Source organism: Cheilinus undulatus, linkage group 13 (genome assembly GCF_018320785.1).
Source record: "Cheilinus undulatus linkage group 13, ASM1832078v1, whole genome shotgun sequence".
Classification (NCBI taxonomy): Eukaryota; Metazoa; Chordata; class Actinopteri; order Labriformes; family Labridae; genus Cheilinus; species Cheilinus undulatus.
The window spans coordinates 42,092,609-42,113,456 of NC_054877.1; the positions used below are offsets into that span (position 1 = coordinate 42,092,609).

The following is a 20,848-nucleotide window of genomic DNA, read 5'->3' on the forward strand; positions in this document are numbered from 1 at the left end:
TTAGACTTAAATGGATCAGGCATAGTCCGGATGGTACGGAAGAGTATTAGGGCCACTGAAAAAAAAAAATTTGAGACGAAATTTTTTTTTCACTTGTGAGAAAAAAGTCAGAATTCTGAGATTAAAGTCAGAATTCTGACTTTATTCTTCAAATGAAAAAAAAGTCTCAATTTTTTTTCAGAATTCTGAGATCAAACTCAGAATTCTGACTTTTTTCTCAGAATTCTGACTTTTTTTCTCAGAATTCTGACTTTAAACTCAGAATTCTGACTTTAATCTCAGAATTCTGACTTTAAACTCACTTTCTCACAAGTGAAAAAAAAAAAAATTCGTCTCAAATTTTTTTTTTTTTCAGTGGCCCTAATACTCTTCCGTAGGATGGCCTAGTGTGAGTGCACCCTTAAATGTCAAATCATGACTCAGTTTTTGCAGTTGTGATCTTGGGTGGGTCATTCCCCATGGTGTATATTTCTGCCAGTTTTCCAAGGATCTTGAATGATTTCCACATTATAATGGGAAAAATCAGCAGGCACAAAATTGTGACCCACTGAACACAGCTTCATATCTTTTGGGTCCCAACCCACAGGTTGAGAACCACCACTTTAGAGGTTTGCCTTGTTAATTCTATTATAAAATGAATCATCTGGCGTTCATAGAGATGTAGAATTGTTTATTTTTTTTAATCAATACATTTTGATTGGGGTGACTTGAGATTTTCAGATTTTTAAAGGAAAAACGTTGATAATGCTCTCGGCCACTTACTCAGTGTGACTGAATTTAACATAATTGTTAGAAAATCGTTTGGATCTTGCCAAAAACACCAGTGAACATCGTGTTTAGTTTTGAAATCCTGCATTTCTTGGTCATACTTTTATTCTGAATAGACATCCCCGGAAGTTACGACGTTAAAGCTGAAACCGGAACATTGGAGTTTGTGAGCGGAGTGTGATTTTGGAGCGAACCTCTACCCATGCTGTTTTAAAGCAGACCTGCTCTATCTCCCAGTGAGTGCTGGTACCAGGACGGAGAGCTGATCGATGATGATGCTGGAGAGGAGCAGAGTGACCATGGTGGCTGACATCTTCTTCAGCAGGAGACACTCTGAGACAGAGGACACCATTCACTGTCGCTGCTCCAGAGCCTTCGTACAGTCAGAATCTCATCATACTTAAGCTGTGTTACAGTCAGTTATGTACCAATTAGTTAAGCCATGCCGTTGTCATCATGATCGTTTGTTCTTGTTTTCTGCCTCTGTTTAGGGATCGGGAGCTGTATAGATCCGATAATAGGTTACTCTGCACAGACCAGGCTGACTCTACAGTTGGAGGTATGTTGTCCACAGAGGTAGACTCTGGGTGTCTGAGGTTCTACTGGGGGAAATTAAAGATGCTTCATCTGTGTAGGCAAGTTTGCAGGGTTGCCAGAGCCAGCACAACTTCACAATCAATCTCAATGTCATCCTCAACAATGGGCTCAAAGATGTCAGAGAAGAAGCTGCACATGAGAGCACCCAAGCATTTAGGGGTTCTTACTCAAATTACTGTAACTGGGTTGTGTTTTTGTACCTGTACTTATGAAGTAACCCAAAATAATAATAGGGTTAATTGAGAACACGCCATGAATCCAACATAGGTTTAACTAAAGAACTGTTTGGTATAGAAAATAAGAGAAATATACATTTCTTATTTAATGTTTATTTTCATGGGGAAATGCATGGAGAAAGTAAACTGTTTTTACACACTACAACATTTAAAGACATGTCTATCTGAGCCTTTAAATCTTAAGAAGATATTGGTGAAATAAGCCCAATGAACTTAGACAATAGCAGGACCAAAGGCTCCTGTAAATAAGCAGAAACCTCGAGCTTCACTAAACTCATTAATGGTCACTCTCTGCCGTGTCAAACACAACCTTCTCTCATTGTAGCTGGCTCAAAGAGATGGACGCAGAGAGACACTGTTCATACCCCAGCCTGCCCACAGAATTGGCTGGGCCCCTGAAAACCCAGAGAATGGGCCCTCGCCAGCTGTGATTTATTGATGATTTCAATACATGTGTGCTGGAGCAGTAGCATTGGTGCTAGTGTCCTGGCTAATGATTACCTAATTTTTTAGGTAAAGGTGAAGGAATTATTTACTCGTGCTACTTTTTAACCCCTTTCAGCAACATTTTCCAACCCTTTTTTTCCCACTCAGCAGCCATTTATTGCCACTTTTCTGCCAGTACTAAATCTTATGTGTGCCTTTAGCCCATTTTTTGTGACTTTTTTGGCCACTTCTCACCCATTTTTTCACACTGTTTTGCCACTTAACAGACATTTTTTGCAACTTTTCACCTATTTGCCCATTTTTGCCACTGCTATACTACTTACAAACCATTTTTACCACTTCGATTTGGCTCTCTTATCCCATTTTTGCTGTATTTTAACCATTCTTGCCACTTTAACTTGAAAAAAAAAATGCTGCATTCTGCTCATTCTGTTCTACTTTGCCACTTTGGCCAATTTTTGCCAGTCTTTGCCAATTTTTTTTCTATTTTTTTGCCACTTCACACCCATTTTTTCCCACCATATTTACACTTTTTTTCTTTAATATACCCATTATGTATACCACTTTGGCATATTGGCCAGTTTTGCTGCTTTTCACCCATTTTTGCCACTGTTATTTTGCCCCTTTTCTGCCAGTATTGAACCTTTTTTGTGCTCAGTCTATTTTCCCCCCTTATTTGGCCCCTTTTCACCTGCTTTTGCTGATTTTACCATTTTTGCCACCATTAACCAATGTTTGCTACTTTTCATCCATATTTGCCACTTTGTTTTGCTATTCTAAACCATCCTTTGCCGCTTTAATCCATTTTTGCCACTCTATTTTGTGTCTTTGCACAATTATTTGATTTTTTTAATTAGAGTTGTCTCACTTTCTTCTACTTTATTTTCTGGCATCCTGACATTTGTGCACATCATGGCTTAGATATGAAGTCTGATATTACTTTCCTAATCCTTTCGTTCAGTGTGTCCATCCACATTATCAACATCACCAATAAAAAGGCCATTCTGTTTTAAGAAAAGGGGTTTACATTTTGAAAAAGGCTATATTGTTCTACAGTATAAATCAATAAAATTCATGTTTGCTAAGAGAGGTTATTCAGATTGAAAATTGTTATCACGATTTTGCTGACCCCATGGTGGTTTCAAAGTGAAATCAGTGTCTATGAAAGGATATCTTTATTCAAATACATTTTTATCTGCTAATAGAAACAGACGATGAAGAGGAGGAGGAGGAGGAGCAGGGGTTGGATGAAGAGGCCCTGTTAATGGTCAGCATGGGTCTGCCCCTGGCATTTGCCAGCTCCTCCAATCAGAGAACAGAGGTGGGCTCAGTTACACTCATAAGATAAAGTCACACTTTGATGAAATAAAGTAAACTGACCTGTTTGGAGCAGATCCCCTGATTAACTTTTTAATGTTTGTGGTCATGTGACAGGGAAGAAAATCAAACAGAAAGCCTGCTGCATGCTGGGAAGAACCATGTGAGGAGGAGGAAACTGAACAAGATCTACAGAAAGAAGACACAAGTATTAGATAAAGCTTATGTTATTTTTCTGTGGCAGTGGTTCAGACGGATTTGCTTGAAGCCTTCAGCTTAAAGGAGATGGTTTTGCAGCAGCTGTAATGTTAAATCTACAATAATTATAGGAAACACTTGCAAAGTCAGTCAGCAGCTGTATTCCTTCTCTTTTTCATTAGTTTAAATTGATGAGGTTTATGGTACTGATATGTACATTTAATCGTACCATGATGTTTTTTAACTCTGCCCTATTATCTCTTACCTAGCTGATCAGAAGGAAGAAAGTGATCTGCTTGAGCAAGGAACAGGAGGGAGCCAAGATGCCGGCTGGGACGCCTACTGGGGTAAAATTGAAAAACTTGGTCTTTTCAAACAACAAAGTGAGGTCTGAATGCGGCTTATAGTAGACACATAGTTAATGTGAACACTTGTACTACAGAGCTGTCCAAATGTGATCAGCAGACACAAGAGATTTTATTCCTGTTTCTTAAATAAGTCACTTTCTCGTCCAACTCTCTCAAACTTAAAAATTTTACACTGAAACGTGAAGTAAGTGGCAGGCGTCATTGTTGCTCTATAAAATGTTCAGAGATAACTCCCCTGAATCTTCAGGAGATAAATGTCAAAGCTAAAGTGTAGATCTTCACCAGGAAACTTCATATGAAGCCTGGGCTAAAGCCTTCGTGAGAGCTCAAATATTATCACTTAGCATGCTTCTAAAGGTGATACAGTATAACTGGACCACACATCCACCTGCCACTTTATTAGGTACACCTGTTCAATTGCTTGTTAAGATAAATAGCTAATCAGTCCATCACATGGCAGCAACTCAGTGCATTTAGGCATGTAGACATGGTCAAGAGGACTTACTGAAGCTCAAACTGAGCATCAGAATGGGGAAGAAACTGACAATTCACACAGGCTCACCATAATTGCACTATAGACGGTTTGAAAATGTTGCCTAGTCTGATGAGTCTTGATTTCAGTGCGACATTCAGATGGTAGGGTCAGAGTTTGGCATGAACAACAGGAAAGCATGGATCCATCCTGCCTTGTATCAACAATTCAGGCTGGGGGTGTTGGTGTGATGGTGTGCGGGATTTTTTTCTTGGCACACTTTGGGCCCCTTAGTACCAACTGAGCATCGTTTTAACACCGCAGCCTACGCGAGTATTGCTGCTGACCATGTCCATCCCTTTATGACCACAGTGTACCCGTCTTCTGATGGCTACTTCCAGCAGGATAATGCACAATGTCACAAATCATCTCAAACTGGTTTCTTGAATATAGCAGTGAGCTCACTGTACTCCAGTGGCCTCCACAGTCACCAAATCTCAATTCAACATTGGTTGTGGTGGAACAGGAGATTCACATCATGGATGTGGAGCCAACAAATCTGCAGCAACTGTGTGATGCTATCATCAATATGGACCAAAATCTCTGAGGAATGTTTACAACACCTTGCTGAAACTATGCCACGAATAATTGAGACACTTCTGAAGGCAAAAGGGGGTCCGACCTGGTAATAGCAAGGTGTACCCAATAAAGTGGCCAGTGAGTGTTACTAGATTATATCTTTATATATAAAGATACAAAAATCTTCAAGTGTGGCAATGCTAAAGGTACATTTTTTTCATTTCTGATGGGATCAAGAAAAATGCAGCACATAATGATGGCTTTGAAGTGTGACTCTCTCAACTTAAAACATACAAATATTAAGAAGTACAAAATCCCCCAAAGCCTTAAGTTTTTAAAGCACTGTTCTCAAAATACCTCAACATTTTCTCAAAAACTTTTTGCTTTTTTAAAAAATAAAAATATTTCAACAAAGTGCAATAGTGGCACTGTTGTAAGCTTGAGGGCATTTCTGCAGGAATTTTTATAAACCTGTCAAGTGCTGCTTGATACAAGAAAAATTCCTGCTTTTTATTTGGTTGTGCAGTTGCAGAGCCTGACCAGGCAATTGTGCAGCATGAGCACGCTAGCATACATTTTTCTTTTCATTTGCCATGATAAAATGTAAATTGAAGTTATTTTTTGAGATTCTGAGAAACTGAAACATTAAAATATGAAAACCAACTTTGTTTTCCTCAGTCAGACAGGTTTAGATCTCAAGAAAAATACCCAAATATACTTGTTATCATTGAAATAACATGTTATGATGGATGTATTGTTGAGAACCACTGGTCTAAAGCTTATCCTTAATTTTTCAGATAACATCTTGACTTAAGCTCCCAGGTCCAGACTATGTGTTACATGATACAAGGTGGTGTATCCAGAGTTAAGTCCAGGTGAACCCTTTCAGTTTTCATTTATTCTCTGTCTATCTCTTGTAGCTCAACAAGGTGAAACTTTACTCTGGAACAGCTGGCTGGAGAAGCATCCAGAACCTGATCCTGTGTCTGCAGGAGATCCTGGAACAGCAGCTGCTCCCTGGGACGACCCAGACACACAAGCTGCATGGGACAGTCATGCAGCAGAGACGTACTACTACTACTGGGAGCAGTACTCATTCTGGGCAGCACAGGGCTGGACTACTGATCTAACAAGCTGCACAGGCAACACGGATGAAGAGGAATCAGCTGGGGGGACCAGTTGCAGCACAGAGACATGCACAAAGGAGTGGACAGATGGACTGAGCGCAGCCGAAGGCCTACAAAGACAAGAGGGAACAGGCGCCAAGGATATTGACAAATTAAATGATTTGCTTGAGCAGAACTGCACGTTAAAAGCTGATGGGACTGACTCAACAGGCAAACAGCATGTGTCTGTAGCGGATAGGAATGTAATCGGTGGCTCTGGTGAGCCCTCTGATGGCGGGAACGACCGCAAGAGACCTGCTAGCACCTCACAGAAAAGCGCAGCTGAACAGAAAGGTAGTAAGTGTGTGAGTGAGGCCTCACTGAAAGTTCTCTCTTTAGAGAAACTTTGAAGCTAGCATTGAACAATACTGGAAACATGTTACATTACAATACATTTTCTTGCTATGAGATATGTAATGATATGAAAAAAATACAGAAAATTTTACCAAATAAATCAATGAGTTTCCTTAGGCTTAAATATGGGCAGTTAATATTTGAATCTTACTTTCAAAATTTTAATAAAGGCAGATGAAGCTTGTTTTTACCTGTGCTAGTTTTATATATAATGTTTATATAAAATGTTTGCATATATCAGGATCAGTATTAGCTAAATGAGTTAGAAATATCAGTGTATTAAATATTGAAAAAAAATCCAATATTGTGCATCTCTACCATTTTATTATTAGAAGCTGAAACTGATTCTCTTGACCAAAACTAACTGGTGATTTCACCACAGAGGGGACTGATGATTTCCCTCCAACAGTTTTTGCATTAAACATGCCCCTAGGATTTATGTGTGCTGCTTATTGTAGATGTGGAGACAGTTGTGCTGTTAAATTTCTTGTGTGTTCGACTCAGATTCCCAGCAGCAGATTTCCCACCGCTCTGACAGAGCGCACGACTCAGAGAATAAGTCAGGAGAAGAAGAAGGTGACGGTGATGACAAACATCCAAGGAGAGGACATGCTAAAGTCAAACGCAGGTGAGTTTGCATATGTGTGTGTACTAAATGTCTAAAAATCTACCTTTTATGCAAAATAGGGAACTTAATCTGGTTTCAACCTGCATTTTTTCAGAGAAAATTAAGAAAAAAAGGAAAAAATCTTGGAACATACTGTATTAATTCTATTTATTTAAGACCATTTAAAGTGAAACCCAAAGTTTTTGTTTTAACACACTAGATATGTTTGAATATGGTTGCTGTAAAGATGTGACTGAATTTTGGATTGAGACCGTTAGAAAGTTTTTCACCTCTTTCCTGGCTGGGTGTAATGTGGGCGGGGCTAATATGTGGACTGGTGATGTTAAGAGCCCACAGGAGGGAATAACCCCACCCCTCTAACACTACAGTATTAAATCACAGAGCAGATCATCTCAGTACAGTCTGTTGTTAGCTGAAGTCACTGCCTTCATTGAAAGTTAACAGTCAGTTAAATGTTGTTTTTTTGTTCTTTGTGAGGTAAATTTGCCAAATCTATCAGCCACAGTGGTCTATGGATCATTTGAAGCATCATAACAGAGATTTGAGCCAAATGAAGGATTTTGTCTCTCCTCAGCGAGGCCGCTGTGCTCTGTTCATAAGGTCAAGGGGTAGGCTGATGATGTGAGTGCTTTCCTATATAGCCAATATAATTACACCGAGTATGAACCACAGGTGATCAGTTTTGGTGACGAGTGTCTGGAAACATTTTTTATATCCTAATCACATGTTTTTAATGAAAATTAGCAAATAATGATTTACTGTCTGTAGTTGATTTCAGCGTTTTGAGCAAATGGCTGAAATGTAGTGATTTACAAATTTTGCTTTGAAATCTCCTGGAGTTAATTTTTTTTTTTTTTTTTTTTTTTCAAACATATCATGACATGCCAGATAGACTGCTTCATATATCTGTTTCACATTCATCTGGAAAAGCTCCCAAGGAGTGTTTAGGAAGGGCAGGACTTTACAATAACTTTCAGCCTGTGATTGGACGAATGTTCTGTCACATTCATGATGAGAATTAGGTTGTAATCATGCACATGGCCATGACAAACTGAAGCGAACACTGCCTTAGTTTGAGAACAGTGGATTATGATTAGGATAAAACCTTACTTGGGAACAGTCAGGAGAAGAGTGAAAACATTTTCTCTACCAAAAGAAGCTTTCAGTGTGCCTCTTTGTTCTTGTTTTGATAAAGCTAATCGCTTTAGCAGTAGCAGCTATTGTATACAGCAGCTTACAGCATAACTCAACCACCTGTAACAATTGCAAACTCATGCTAAGACAGATCAGAAGAAGAGCAAAGATATCTTTTCCCTCATGAATAGCACTCAGTGCTGTTCTTTGCTTTTTTATTTAATAAAGAAATGTGGCCCAGTTCTGATAAAACTGCCTTATATGATCGCTACACCCTAGCTAACTGCTGCATTGGCGGGAGCCATTGCTGGTGGCTTCAAGCCCAGCTTAACCCCGCCCATAGCTACTGCCTTGTTGTCCTCAAAAGCTGCTGATTGGTCCGAGCTCTGTTTGGTTTAGCAGAAACAGTGTGGGTTGGAGCTTTTCAGTATGGATTTGTCTGATGATGGAGATGGAGTCTTGCAAATCCATCTGCTTTTTGAGCAAAATGAATGTCCTCAAGAAGAACATTTTTCTTTGTTGCATGAGATTTAAATAGCAAAAACTGAAGACTAAGGTAGGTCATGCTTAAATCTTTGACATTTTCATTCTGGCTGCAGTCATGAGCTGGATGTGGAGGAAACCCCAAATCTGACACCAGAAGAGGCTTGGAGCAAACTGGGTCTCAAACACAACTCTAACCCTCAGTAAGTCTGATCTATTATCCCTGCTGTGTTTTAATGTTAGCTGCATCCAGATGACTGGCTGTGCAGTTTTGTCTAAAACTCGGTACATCTATTAGGAATGTACTGAGCCGTTATAAGTTATTTGTTCTAACAGGATCCAGAATGTCCGTTGGGGGTGAGGAAGTGGGGACTCCCATTAGAAGTCAATGGGAAGGAGTGGAAAGTTAGTACTTTACAGCTCTAAATGGACCTGTACAGTGCAGTTAACATCAGAAAATTTCTACATAGAAAAAAATCCCTACACTTTACAAAAAAGTGATTTTCATCATAGTTTAAATGATTTACCTGGTGTGGAGGTGATAAAAGTCACAATTTTCTTTATCATGCAGGCCTCAAAGCATCGTCTAGCCAGATAAGACAAGAGTCTAGAGGAGTCTTGTACTGAGCTAAGAGGCTAGCTGAGCCCCTTCAACATATAAAGATATCCTTATTTTTCTCAAGCATGCTTTTAATTGAAACAGTGATGTACTATCAACCAAATATATATTCAATGGCTCCCATTTGAGTACCAGTTTCCTTTCCTCCATCCTTTGTCATTATTTAATCCACATTTTAAAAGCCAAACTGGGATTAAACAAAAAAGGCCATTTGGGGGCCAAACAACCAGCTCTACTGACCTGAGAAAAATGATCCAGATCTCTTAAAAAGAGACAAATATCTATATATAAGATCAGAGTTCAATGTGCTAAACCACAGCAAAACTGTACTGAACCAAACTGTACCGCTCTGTGGAAATGAACTATACTTGATTCTTTGAACTCTGTGAGTTTTTTAAACTATATTTTCATCGACTGAATATTTCACTACTTTTTGGGCACAGAAGTCGCCAAAGAATTCAGAATGTTTATATTTTGCCACTTTGAATGCCACGTGTAGTTGTAAACAGCCCAGTATATGGCCTTTTGGTAGAGTTTTTCTATGCAGAACCCATCAAATGTGATGCCATCTGGTCAAAGAACGTCAGACAGACTCTTTTTCTCAAAAAAGAACCCGCTCTGTGTTTGAGTGAATCTGTGGAAAGTTTGGTTATATTGAAAGACAGTAAACATTGTCCAACAAAGTTTCACTGCACAAGTTTTCATATTCAGTTCACTGTAGTTCTTAATCTTGGAAGAGATGCAGCATTATGAAAATGACTGTTCACATGCACATGAGGTTGTTTTTATGTCTCAGGTTTTACAGTGTACTAAAATTTAAAGGCAGAGATGATCAGAAGAGTCAGAGGAAGTGGCAGAAGAAGAGAGCAGTCTGCAGCGTCAACAAACACATCAGATTCTCTGAGACGGATAGCAGCAACACAGCGCCCCAGATGAGCACCACTCTCTGCAAGGTAAAGTGTGTTTAAGTGTTGAAAGAGCCATGACAGTACACAGAAACTCACTGAAATACTATCGTTCCTATATGTGTCAATAGTGAACCATGTTATTCATCAACTGATCATTGCCTTTAGAAAATATCTAGCAGTGCCTTACTCTGCCTGTAGAGGGAGTTTAATTTTGTGTTGGCCTGACAGTATTGGCACATCAATTGTGATGTGATTTAAGTTAAAAAAACAAAAATTAAAGTACATATAAGGAACACTGCCTTCGGGGCATAGGTACAGGACACTAAAGTGCAAAAGGGCTCGCCTTGGGAAAAGCCTGATCCCCGCAGCCATTGCTGCTTTAAATAACAGGTCGCGCTGAATGCATACGTTTTGTTTACCTGTGATTTGTGGTGTGATTAATGATGTGATTTTTTGCTGTCTGTGTTGTTGTCTGGATATGTTCAGTGCTGTGAAAATGAATTTCCCCCTTTGGAACAATAAAATAAAATAAAATCCAATAAATCCGATAAAATCCAATCTAATCTAATCTCAGTAAGTTCCTTTTTCTGTGGTCAAGTTAAAGTCATAACTCTTGAACTACTGGAAGTTTTTTATTTGGGCCTGAACACAGAGGATGCAGAGGACCCTATTGAAATCCTAGGACTTTGGCCTTACGTGAGTTTTCTCAAATCTGAAGGCTTTAACATATTCAATAACTCGGAAACTTGGCACATGCTTCAGGTATGGTGAAAAATTTGATATTTTATAGCTGTCCAACATGGATGATGGAAATTGGTTTGATAGCACACCTAAACCTAGCTAAAAATTCTGCCATTCTACTTACATGAATAAATTTTGCTGGACATATGCAGCTTCAGGAGATGAAAGAAAATGTCTACGCTCATAAACAGGAAGTCTGTCATTTTGAAACGAAGTGTGGCTATTTCCAGGGGTCCTTTGAAGATTAACTCCTCCTATGGTGTTACTCTGACATAAGTGAAAATTGGCTAGTAACTAGAGGAGGTCTGAATGATGAGAAGTTATTCAGATCATGTACAAAACTCAGAGTGTGGCCATGGCGAGCCCTCAGATTCCCTTTTTTAAGAAACAGGACATAGTTAATAACTCAGCTATGCATGGATCTGAAGTAGTGATTTAGCGGCTGTTGCAAGCCTAATGTGCAACAAACCCCAAGGTTTGCAGAGGTCAAAGAGATTCCCAAGGATCCTTGAAAAGTCTTTAAAAGTCTCAAATTGGATTTTTGAAATTTAAAGCCATAAAAAGTCTTAAAACATCTTAATTTTACCTGTTAGAGGTCTTTAATTTTAGAAAGCACATTTCCTTAGAAGTGTATTCATCCCATCTTTGTTTTCTAGCAAATTTTTCAATTTAAATTGTTTTTTGCTGAATACTTGTCCAGGTTAACAGCATTAACAGTTAACAGCATTTACAGCTGCACTGCCTGTACCTGTCTGTGTGTGTCAGCCCTGCCACTAGGGTGTAAGCGGGGTCGGAGACCCCCAGATCCCCCTCTTATTCTGTATCAGTCATGGTGATTGAATAAACCTTTTAATGTTGGGAAACACTGGTCCACATCTCTGCATAAATAACCCAAAAATCTGGGTTATTTACACAGAGAGAAAACCTAAAAGTAAACTGAGAAGTGTAAACACAGTCACGCCAGGGATCATTGGCCTTCAGTAAGTCATTTTGTACATGCACTCCTGCATAGTTTTTGTGTATAACAGTGTTAAACACTGTATTTGGTAGAATAACACTCTGAAGCTGTTTCCTACCTCTAAGTCATGATGTATCACTACAGCACTCATTTAAATTATCAATCTAAATGTAAAGATTACAAAATATATATTTTTGACTTCATTTGATTCTCAAATCAACCATTTCTTTACAGAAATTGATGGTCTAAGTTATAAAAGAAACCATTTTCTGCTCTCATACAAGTAAACAACACTAACTTTTTTAAAAAACAAGCATGAATTGAAGGGTTTCTAAGCTGACTACACTGGCCGGCTGCAGGTGTGCAATCATGAATTAAAAGAAGACTGTTTTGTTTTTCTCACAGGTCAAAGACTTTCTTCAAAAGAACCAATATGCCCAAGGTGAGACTGGAGGAGTAAAGGAACTAAAACCTGAAGATAATCCCTCATTTCTTTGTGAAGCGGCGGCACAGGAGGAGAAGAGAGGGAGAGAGGAGGAGAAGACTCCTAAGGGAAGAATAGAGGAAGGGATTGAAGGAGAGAGTTCTTGTACTTCCACTCCTCCTCCATCCTCCTTTCACTCTTCAATCTGGACTATGGAGCAGGAGGAGGGGGAAGAAGAAAAACAACCTGGGAGACAATTAGTATGTTTAGAAACTCCTGATTTTCTCCTGCTTGATGCACCTGATGACAGCAGTGGTAAGTGTAGCATCTGATAAAAGGTCCTAAAGGTGTAAAGGTTCCAGTTTGAGAAAAGAGAGTCTTGGTGGTAGCTGTTGCAGTGTAGTGATGAAGAATGTGTGTGTGTGTGTGTGTCTGTGTGTAGAGTTAAGCATGCAGGAAAAACAGAAACCAACAAAGAAGAAAAGAAAGCAAAGAATGAAGCAGCAAATCCCAGAGGAGATGGCAGCTGAACCAGAGCTTGCCAAATACTGGGCTCAACGCTACAGACTCTTCTCTCGCTTCGATGAAGGGATCAAGCTGGACCGAGGTCAGTCTGCACTTCACATGCACACCTAAACAAACAATATAGAGAAGCCTTTAAATGGCTGGGGAAAGAAAATAATGATGTATTTCAAATGAGAAATAGATGAAGACAGGATTGTTTTTTATCAATACAGTTTAAATTTACAGTTTAAGTTCACAAACGTTTTAGCTCAAAATCCAAATCCCTGTTTTTTCCTTTGATTTCCTTTGAATTTTATAATATTTCATATTCTTTTTGGACTTCTGTCTCTTGATTTTATCATTTCACAGTAGAGTTTTGATTTTGTAGTCACGTGGAACTTTTTTTAAATACATTTTATACACTGCTAGTTAGTTTAATTAAAGAAAAGTCTTATTTTTGAGAAAGGCAGTCAAATAAGTGGAAAATAAAACAGGATTTGTTGGTAACCCCGTTAAAGACAGCTTCTAAACTAAAAGATTTTCTTAAGAAATGTTTCATTTTTTTTATTTTGTAGACCTTTTTTTAGCTCATATTTCTTTACTTTCTAAATTGAATACAACCAGATAAAACCAGACTTTTATTTTGAAAGAAAAAAAGGTAACTTATGGAATTTTCTGACAAAATTGTTACTACGGAAAAGGGTGAGCTTGCTACGCATTACAGAGTGAATAAAAATAACAAGATGGAACACAGAAGTCAAGGCTTTTAATGTTTTTGTCCCCTGAAGAGGCAGTAAGCTCTTTCACTGACTTCCATGCTTTTATTTTGGAAAATGCTATTTTAAATGTTATTCAGAATCAGGCGCTGTTTACTTTTTTCTCAGCATGCAGTCAAACCAGAGAGTGAATGTAGGTGTCACTGCTCACATGAAATAATTTTGTTTTTAATTTTGTGTTGTGTTTTACAAACAACAATTCAAATGACATTTTAATTAAGAAGAAATAATTGTAGGTGATTTCTAGGCAATGTACTCTTCCTGTTGACAGCCCAAGAAAAAAGTGGTCTGCAGCTCATTTTAGGTCCCTGCCCCAAGATTGGGAACAGCTGGTTTGAATTGATGTTTATTTAAAAAAAAAAAAAAATGACACCAAAAAGTTTAAAACCACAACAAAATAAACAAGTCCCAGACAAACACTATCAAATAATTTATTGTTTATTTATCAAAAACTGCAGCAAAACTCCTCCACTCTGTGTACAGTGCCTATAAAAAAGTGTTCACCTGCCATTTTATTGATTTTATAAATAAGTTATAAAGACCAGAAAATTCATCTTGTTGATTTTAAGCTATTTCTGTGTAGCTTTTGCTGTATGCTTCGGGTTATTGTCTTCCTGGGAAATTAATCTTCTCCCAAACAGTAGTTCTCTTTCAGACTGAATAAGATTCTCCTTTATGATTTTCTTATATTTTGCTGCATTCATTTCACTCTCTCCCTTTAGAAGCCTTCCAGGGTCTTCTGCTGAGAAGCATTCCCACAGCATAATGCTGCCACCACTGTGCTTCACAGTGTGGATGGTGTGTTTGTGGTGATGTCAGTGTTTGGCGTCTTGTCTGATGGCCATAAAGCTCCATTTTGGTCACTTTGGTCATCAGACCAAAGAACTTTCTTCATCTTGACCATGGAGACTTCCACGTGCCTTTTGGCAAACTCTAGTCCAGATTTAATCCAAGTTTTCTTCAACAGTTGTTTTCTCTTTGCCACTCTACTGGTAAAGAGAAAACAGCTGGTAAAGAACCTGGTCAACAGTTGTTGTCTGCAGTCTCTCCAATCTCAGCTGCTCAAGCTTTTGACTCCTTCAGAGTAGTCATAGGTGTCTTGGTGGCCTCTCTCACTAGTCTCCTTCTTGCATGGTGAGGACGGTCTGATCTAGGCAGATTTACTCATGAGCCATTTTCCTTCCATTTCTTCACGATGGATTTAACTGAACTCTGGGGGATGTTCAGTGCCTTAGAATTTTTTTTTTAAACCCCTGACCTACTTTTCAATAACCTTTTCTCTGAGCTGCTGGGGTGTTCTTTTGTCTTTATGGTGTAATGGTAGCCAGGAATACTGATTAACCAGTGACGGGACCTTCCAGACACAGGTGTCTTTAGTCTACAATCACTTGAGATACATTCACTGCACTCAGGTGATCCCCAGTTCACTAATTGTGAGACTACTTGCACCAACTGGCTGGACCTCTGTTGAATTATATCAGTCACTTCAAAGGGGGTGAATAATTATACAGCTGTGAATTCAACCTTACATATTTTATTATTGATTTATAAAATCAATAAAGACGTGAAACATCCAAGGGAGTGAATACTTTTAATAGGCACAGTATATTTTGCACAAATATTTAAATTTCTGTCGGTGAGTAAGGATCACAACTAACACTGGCACAGTTCATTGAGAGGAATCTGTTGGGCTGGATAAGTTTATGTTGAAGTTTGGGATTTGGATCGGATATCCGAACACAATCATGTCTTCCTCAGTGGGATTGAAATACCCTCTAGGTTTGACTAAGGTGACTTATAATGCTGGAAACTGTCCCAGAACCTCAATGACATGGTTGTGTGTTTCAGAGGGCTGGTTCTCTGTGACCCCGGAGAGGATCGCTGAGCACATCGCCCTCAGGGTGGAGCACAGCTTCCCTGACTCCCATCTCATCATAGATGCCTTCTGTGGGGTTGGAGGAAATGCCATCCAGTTTGCACTCACTGGAAAGAGAGGTATTATTTCTTTATGGATCCTCCTGTACTTCTGTTGGTTTATAACCCACCCAGTTTTCATGACACCACAACACTTAATGATACTGACTGCAGTGACAGTACTCAGAGAAGCCCACACATGCACAGGGGGAAACATGCATTTTCATCCACATGTGTGGAGACAGTCTTGTAGAAGTGAAAAAGGTTATTTGGCATTTGTGGTGAATCCATAATTATTTCTTTGACTGATTGCAGTATCAAACTGTATCATAAAATACACTATTAAGCTTTATTTGTGTAGCTGCAATTCATAATCAGTGTTCTCTAGAGGATCATAAATGATTTGTGACTGCAGATAAAATTTAGGAATGAATGAAAAGATAAATGCTTCATAAAAGTCAAACATCTTTGTTCATTTTAACAGAGATATGCAGTTGTGTTTCTCGTTGTTTTAAAGGGGACATATTTTACCTTTTTAGGACAAGTTTATATTGCTCTCAGAGGTCCCTAAAACATGCCTGTGAGGTTTTTGCTGAAAAAACACTGTAATTTAGGATTATTGTATGTCCAAAAACCCCTCTGTTTCAGCTCTGCTCAGAATGAGCTGTTTCTGTGTCAGTGGCTTTAAATGTTAATGAGCTGTCTTACTCTTCCCCTTACCACGCCCCTCTCGGGAAATGGATGTGACAGTCCTGATCCTCCTGTCAGCTGAGAGGATGATTAGAAGAGGAGGGTGGAGGTTTTCTTCCAAGTGGATTCAGATTGTTTTTATGGAGATCTAGTTTGGATGACTGTGAGCCTCTGAGCTGCCCCTGTGTTTTAATTTTTGTTTTAACCTGTTGATTCTCTCATGAGTTCTGCTCAAAACTTTAAACTGATCCATCTTTATGTGTAAATATTCAGTGTTAGAGTAAAATACTGTCCACTCATTGTCCTGTTTTCTACTTTTTTCCGTTCTGTGTCCGCCTGTGTCTGGTAGTCCTGGCTATTGATATCGACCCGGTGAGATTAGATTTGGCACGGCACAACGCAACAGTTTACAACGTGGCCCACTTAATCGACTTTGTGCAAGGGGACTTCCTTCAGCTGGCACCCCACCTCTGTGGCGATGTGGTCTTTCTTTCACCACCATGGGGAGGGCCGGACTACCTGACTGCTGAGGTGTTTGACATCAGGACCATGATGGAGCCTGATGGATATCCTTTGATTCAAAGCAGTGGGTGGTGTTAGAGCTGTAATGACAGTTTCATAGTTTTATGATGTTTCTTTTCCTGTAATCTGGTCTACATCCAACCTTCTACTGGGATTAGAATTTTGGTTCAAAGTTATCCTAGTCCTACTCAAAAGTTTTAAACAGCGCAGATTGGAGATTTAACCTGCATTAAAACTAAGATTGAATTACCTGATTTTATATTATTATTTAATTCTTTTTACCTTAAATCACCAGATTTTAAGATTTAATCCTTTCAGATATTTTTTTTGTCCTGTTGGCTCAGTATTGGACTACAGGGCCCCCCACACACCAGCCCTTTATTAGAGACATCTGCTGTTCTGTAGCACTGCACAGGTCTACATGAAATGGTATTATTGTGATCTCTACAAGGACTATTAACACATTATTCTACAGTCATCAATGTTTACAACTTAAAGTATTTTTAAGTTAAATTTATTTGTAAGAACTGCTGACATCTTCCTTAACAGCAGACACATTTAAGATTTTCCACCTGGCCAAACTGATATCAGACAACATCGTCTACTTTCTGCCCCGAAATGCTGATATAGACCAGGTCAGTACTCTTTTCAGCTTTCTCCTAGTTATGTGAACTTAGCACAAACAGTGAGGACATCTGTGTTTGGTAGATTGTAGATTCCTTTGTTCTAACGATGCTTAGGGGCAATAAATCTCATACTGTTAGAAAGCCTGTTTATTTCCCTTTAAAGTGGTGTCACACTTATAAGGATCATGCATTTGTGGGATGAGCAGCAGAGCTGAGTATGTGGGTTGCATCCCTGAAAAACTTGCCAAATCTTCTCTGCCAGTGCCAAACAGATTATTTTCCCATTGACTCTTGTTTGGTGTTTGGTGGATTGGATGATGTAAGTTTGAAGAAACAAGACACATTGGCAATTTAACAATTTATTTATTTATTTATCAAACAGGAGCCTCAGTAGTGTATGGAAGAACCATACACAGCCACAACAGCCTGGCTCCTCCTCATGCTGGTCATCAACCTGGTCACACACTGCTGTGGAATGGCATCTCATTCTTCAAGCAGCATTTATTACAAGTCAGCCAACGTGGTTGTGTTGGTCACTCTGGCAAGTGACAAAACAAAGTGGAAGAAATTGATGAAAAGCAACAAAAATGGGGTAGAAAAGTGGCAAAAAAGGAGAAGTATGGACCAAAAGCAGCAAACAAAAGTTTAAAACTGGAAAAAAAAAAAGGTGGGGAGACAGAGCAATGTGGCAAAGATGGCTGTTAAGTGGAAAAAAAAATAACATAAAATGGGCTGAAAGTAGCAAAAATTGGTCAGAGTGGGACAAAATGAGCAGAATGCAGCAAAAAGGTAACCTGACACTCCAGATGGATGTGTCAAACAAATCCATCTGGAAAACCTTTGAAATACAGGGTTTGGGAAAGGGCAGAGGATTTGAAAGAAAACAATTTGGAGGGTGATTGGATGAATGTTCTGTCCGTCACATCTTTACGGGCCAATCAGAGCAACAAAACATGTGACGTCATCGCCGCTACCGAGTAATAAATTCCATATAGAACTGTATAACACAAACCATGGTGGCTGTAGACATGTCAGTAGACAACTTTTGTCATTTTTGGAAAGAACACAACTCACTGCTGTTCTTTGTTCTTCTTTCAATGAAGAAATGTCGTCAAGTATTGATTAAACTGACGCTTTAGCAGCATCTCGCTAATGTCATCCGCCATAATTGCTCCGGCTTCTTGTTGCTGCTTGTTTACATCACGACTCCGCCGCACCTAAAAGTACTGCCCCTCATCTCTGATAGGTCCTGTCACTTTCTAACCGGGCCCAAACGGTTCAGACGGGAGCGTTGCAAGATGGATTCGCCAGTGAGAAACACAAATATGGGCGAATCATTCTGCTTTGCAAGGTTAGCAAAAATGGGCAGAAAGCAGCAAAAATTGGTCAAATTAGTAAACTGATGCAAAATGAGCAGCATGCAGCAAAAAGTGTTAAAAGTTACAAAAATTGTCAAAATAATGACAAAAGGGGACAAAATGAGTAAAAATGGCAAGAATAAAGCAGCAAAAATGCATTTAAAGTGGCAAAAATTGATGAAAAGTTGCGATTAGAGATTAATAGTAGCAAAAAAAGGGCAGAAACAGGCCAAAAGCAGCAAAATTGGTAGAAGTATGGGACATAAGCAGCAAACAAATGTCTAAAACTTGCAAAAAAAGTGTTGATAAAGGGCAAAAAGTGACAAAAAATAGCTGTTAAGTGGCAAAACAGAGGCAAAAAATAGATGAAAGCAGTAAAAATTGGGCTAAGTGGTACAAAATATGCAGAATGTAGCAAAATGGGAAAAGGCGAAACAGTAGCAAAAAATGTGAAATAAAAGTTCTTGATACGGGCAAGAAGTGGCCTAAAATAGCAAATGAGTTGGAAAAAGGGGAAAAAACAGCAAACATGGGTTAAAAGTGACTAAAATGGGATAATAGTGCCAAATAGAAATTGCAAAAAGTGGTTGTAAATGGCAAAAACTGGTTATAGGTGGAAGTAGAAAAATGGGTGGGAAAATTTTGTAATAAGGGGTTAAAAAGTAGCAGGAGTAGATTATTCCATCATCAGGACCCAACTGTTAGCCAGTATGCTAGCACCAATGCTGATCCAACAAACGTGTTGATATTAATAAATCCCTGCTGGGGAGGGCCCATCTCTGGGTTTTTCAGGGACCCTGTCCTGGCTGCAGTTGAGATTTTTAATGTCTCTCCACAGATAGCCTCTCTCGCCAGTCCTGGAGGCAAAGTGGAAGTGGAGCAGAACCTCCTGAACAACAAACTGAAGACGGTGACCGCTTACTTTGGCAGCTTGATCAATTCAGACACAGAGTAACTCCAGCAAAAAGGGGACTTCTGTCCTGGACCTTATTTGAATGGAACAAAAATATATTCCTTCTTTATTTCTCAAATTTTAAACATTCTAAATGACAGCTAGAGATCATATTATGTATTTATTTACACAGTCATCTTCTCTGCTTTTATTCATGAGGATTTTGTTGTTTCTAAATGAATATATTTTATAAATTAGTCTAATGATCACAGAACAGTTTCTGATGCCACTGGAAGTCTGAGTTACTGCTGTTGGTTTTATAAATCCCTCACATTTAGTGAAAACTTGAGAAAGACTGTTGGTATGAGACTTTTACAATATTTTTTTCTATTGTGTTTCAATTGTACATAGGAGTTAATAAAGAGTTTTCATAAAGCTGTTTGTCATCTTCATTGTTTATAATAAGACTCATTCTGATTACACTGAAGTTTCAGACCTGGTTCAGGTTTCACTACTGCACCGCAGTTAAAGATTATGTCAACTGATCAAACAGTTTAATAATGGAGTACATACTGTACGATAATTAGTAGCTGATTTTCTGAATCGATTACATTAGTTTTAAATATCAGTCAAACAAAATGAAAAGAAATCTCAATGTAAAATCGATGTAGAGCAGTGATTTAGCAGTCAGTGTTGATGGATTGAATTTCTAACAACTAATTTAAGTATGTAAAGTCCCTCTAATGGTATAAAGGTCAATGATACAGACTTCTATCAGTTGAAGCCATTTTCTAAGGCTTTGGGACTCCATTGAACCACAGTGAGAGCCATTGTCCACAAATGGAGAAAAATGAACAGTGGTGCACCTTCCTAGGAGTGTCCTGCCTACCAAAATAACTACAAGAGTGCATCAACAACTCATCCAGGAGGTAAAAAAGAACCCAGAACATCTAAAGACCTGCAGGCCTCACTTAACTTAGTTAAGGTCAGAGTTCATGAATCAACAATAAGAAAGACTCTGGGCAAAAATGGCATCCATGGGAAAGTTCAAAGGCCAAAACCACTGCAGACAAAAAAAGAACACAAAGGCTCATCTTACGTTTGACTAAAAATGTCCTGATGATCTTAAGACTTCTGCAAAAATATAAAATGGTCTGCTGAGACAAAAA

At 38.8% G+C, this 20,848-nt stretch overlaps 1 protein-coding gene across 2 annotated transcripts; it reads left to right on the plus strand.

Annotated features, from left to right (window-relative positions):
• The first annotated feature begins 925 nt into the window (after positions 1-925).
• On the plus strand, positions 926-20,704 carry tgs1 (trimethylguanosine synthase 1). 2 transcript variants are annotated; one of them, XM_041804090.1, is made up of 15 exons: positions 926-1,150; positions 1,260-1,327; positions 3,254-3,369; positions 3,483-3,573; positions 3,833-3,910; positions 5,903-6,442; positions 7,007-7,130; positions 8,864-8,950; positions 10,163-10,319; positions 12,379-12,712; positions 12,840-13,004; positions 15,526-15,672; positions 16,631-16,847; positions 17,360-17,438; positions 19,626-20,704. In XM_041804090.1, exons 1-15 carry the CDS (start codon positions 1,038-1,040, stop codon positions 19,740-19,742), a joined length of 2,433 nt encoding a protein of 810 aa, XP_041660024.1. In that variant the 5' UTR covers positions 926-1,037; the 3' UTR covers positions 19,743-20,704. The 2 variants fall into 2 exon arrangements, with proteins under 2 accessions (XP_041660024.1, XP_041660026.1); XM_041804092.1 differs by having other exon boundaries at positions 1,023-1,145.
• Positions 20,705-20,848: the final 144 nt, after the last annotated feature.

Excerpts from the sequence above, each read along its gene's own strand:
- tgs1 (XM_041804090.1), top strand. The coding sequence starts at position 1,038 with ATGATGATGCTGGAGAGGAGCAGAGTGACCATGGTGGCTGACATCTTC. Across the intron at positions 12,713-12,839 it reads TGCACCTGATGACAGCAGTG|AGTTAAGCATGCAGGAAAAA; the intron begins GTAAGTGTAGCA and ends GTCTGTGTGTAG. Across the intron at positions 16,848-17,359 it reads ACCATGATGGAGCCTGATGG|ATTTAAGATTTTCCACCTGG; the intron begins ATATCCTTTGAT and ends AACAGCAGACAC.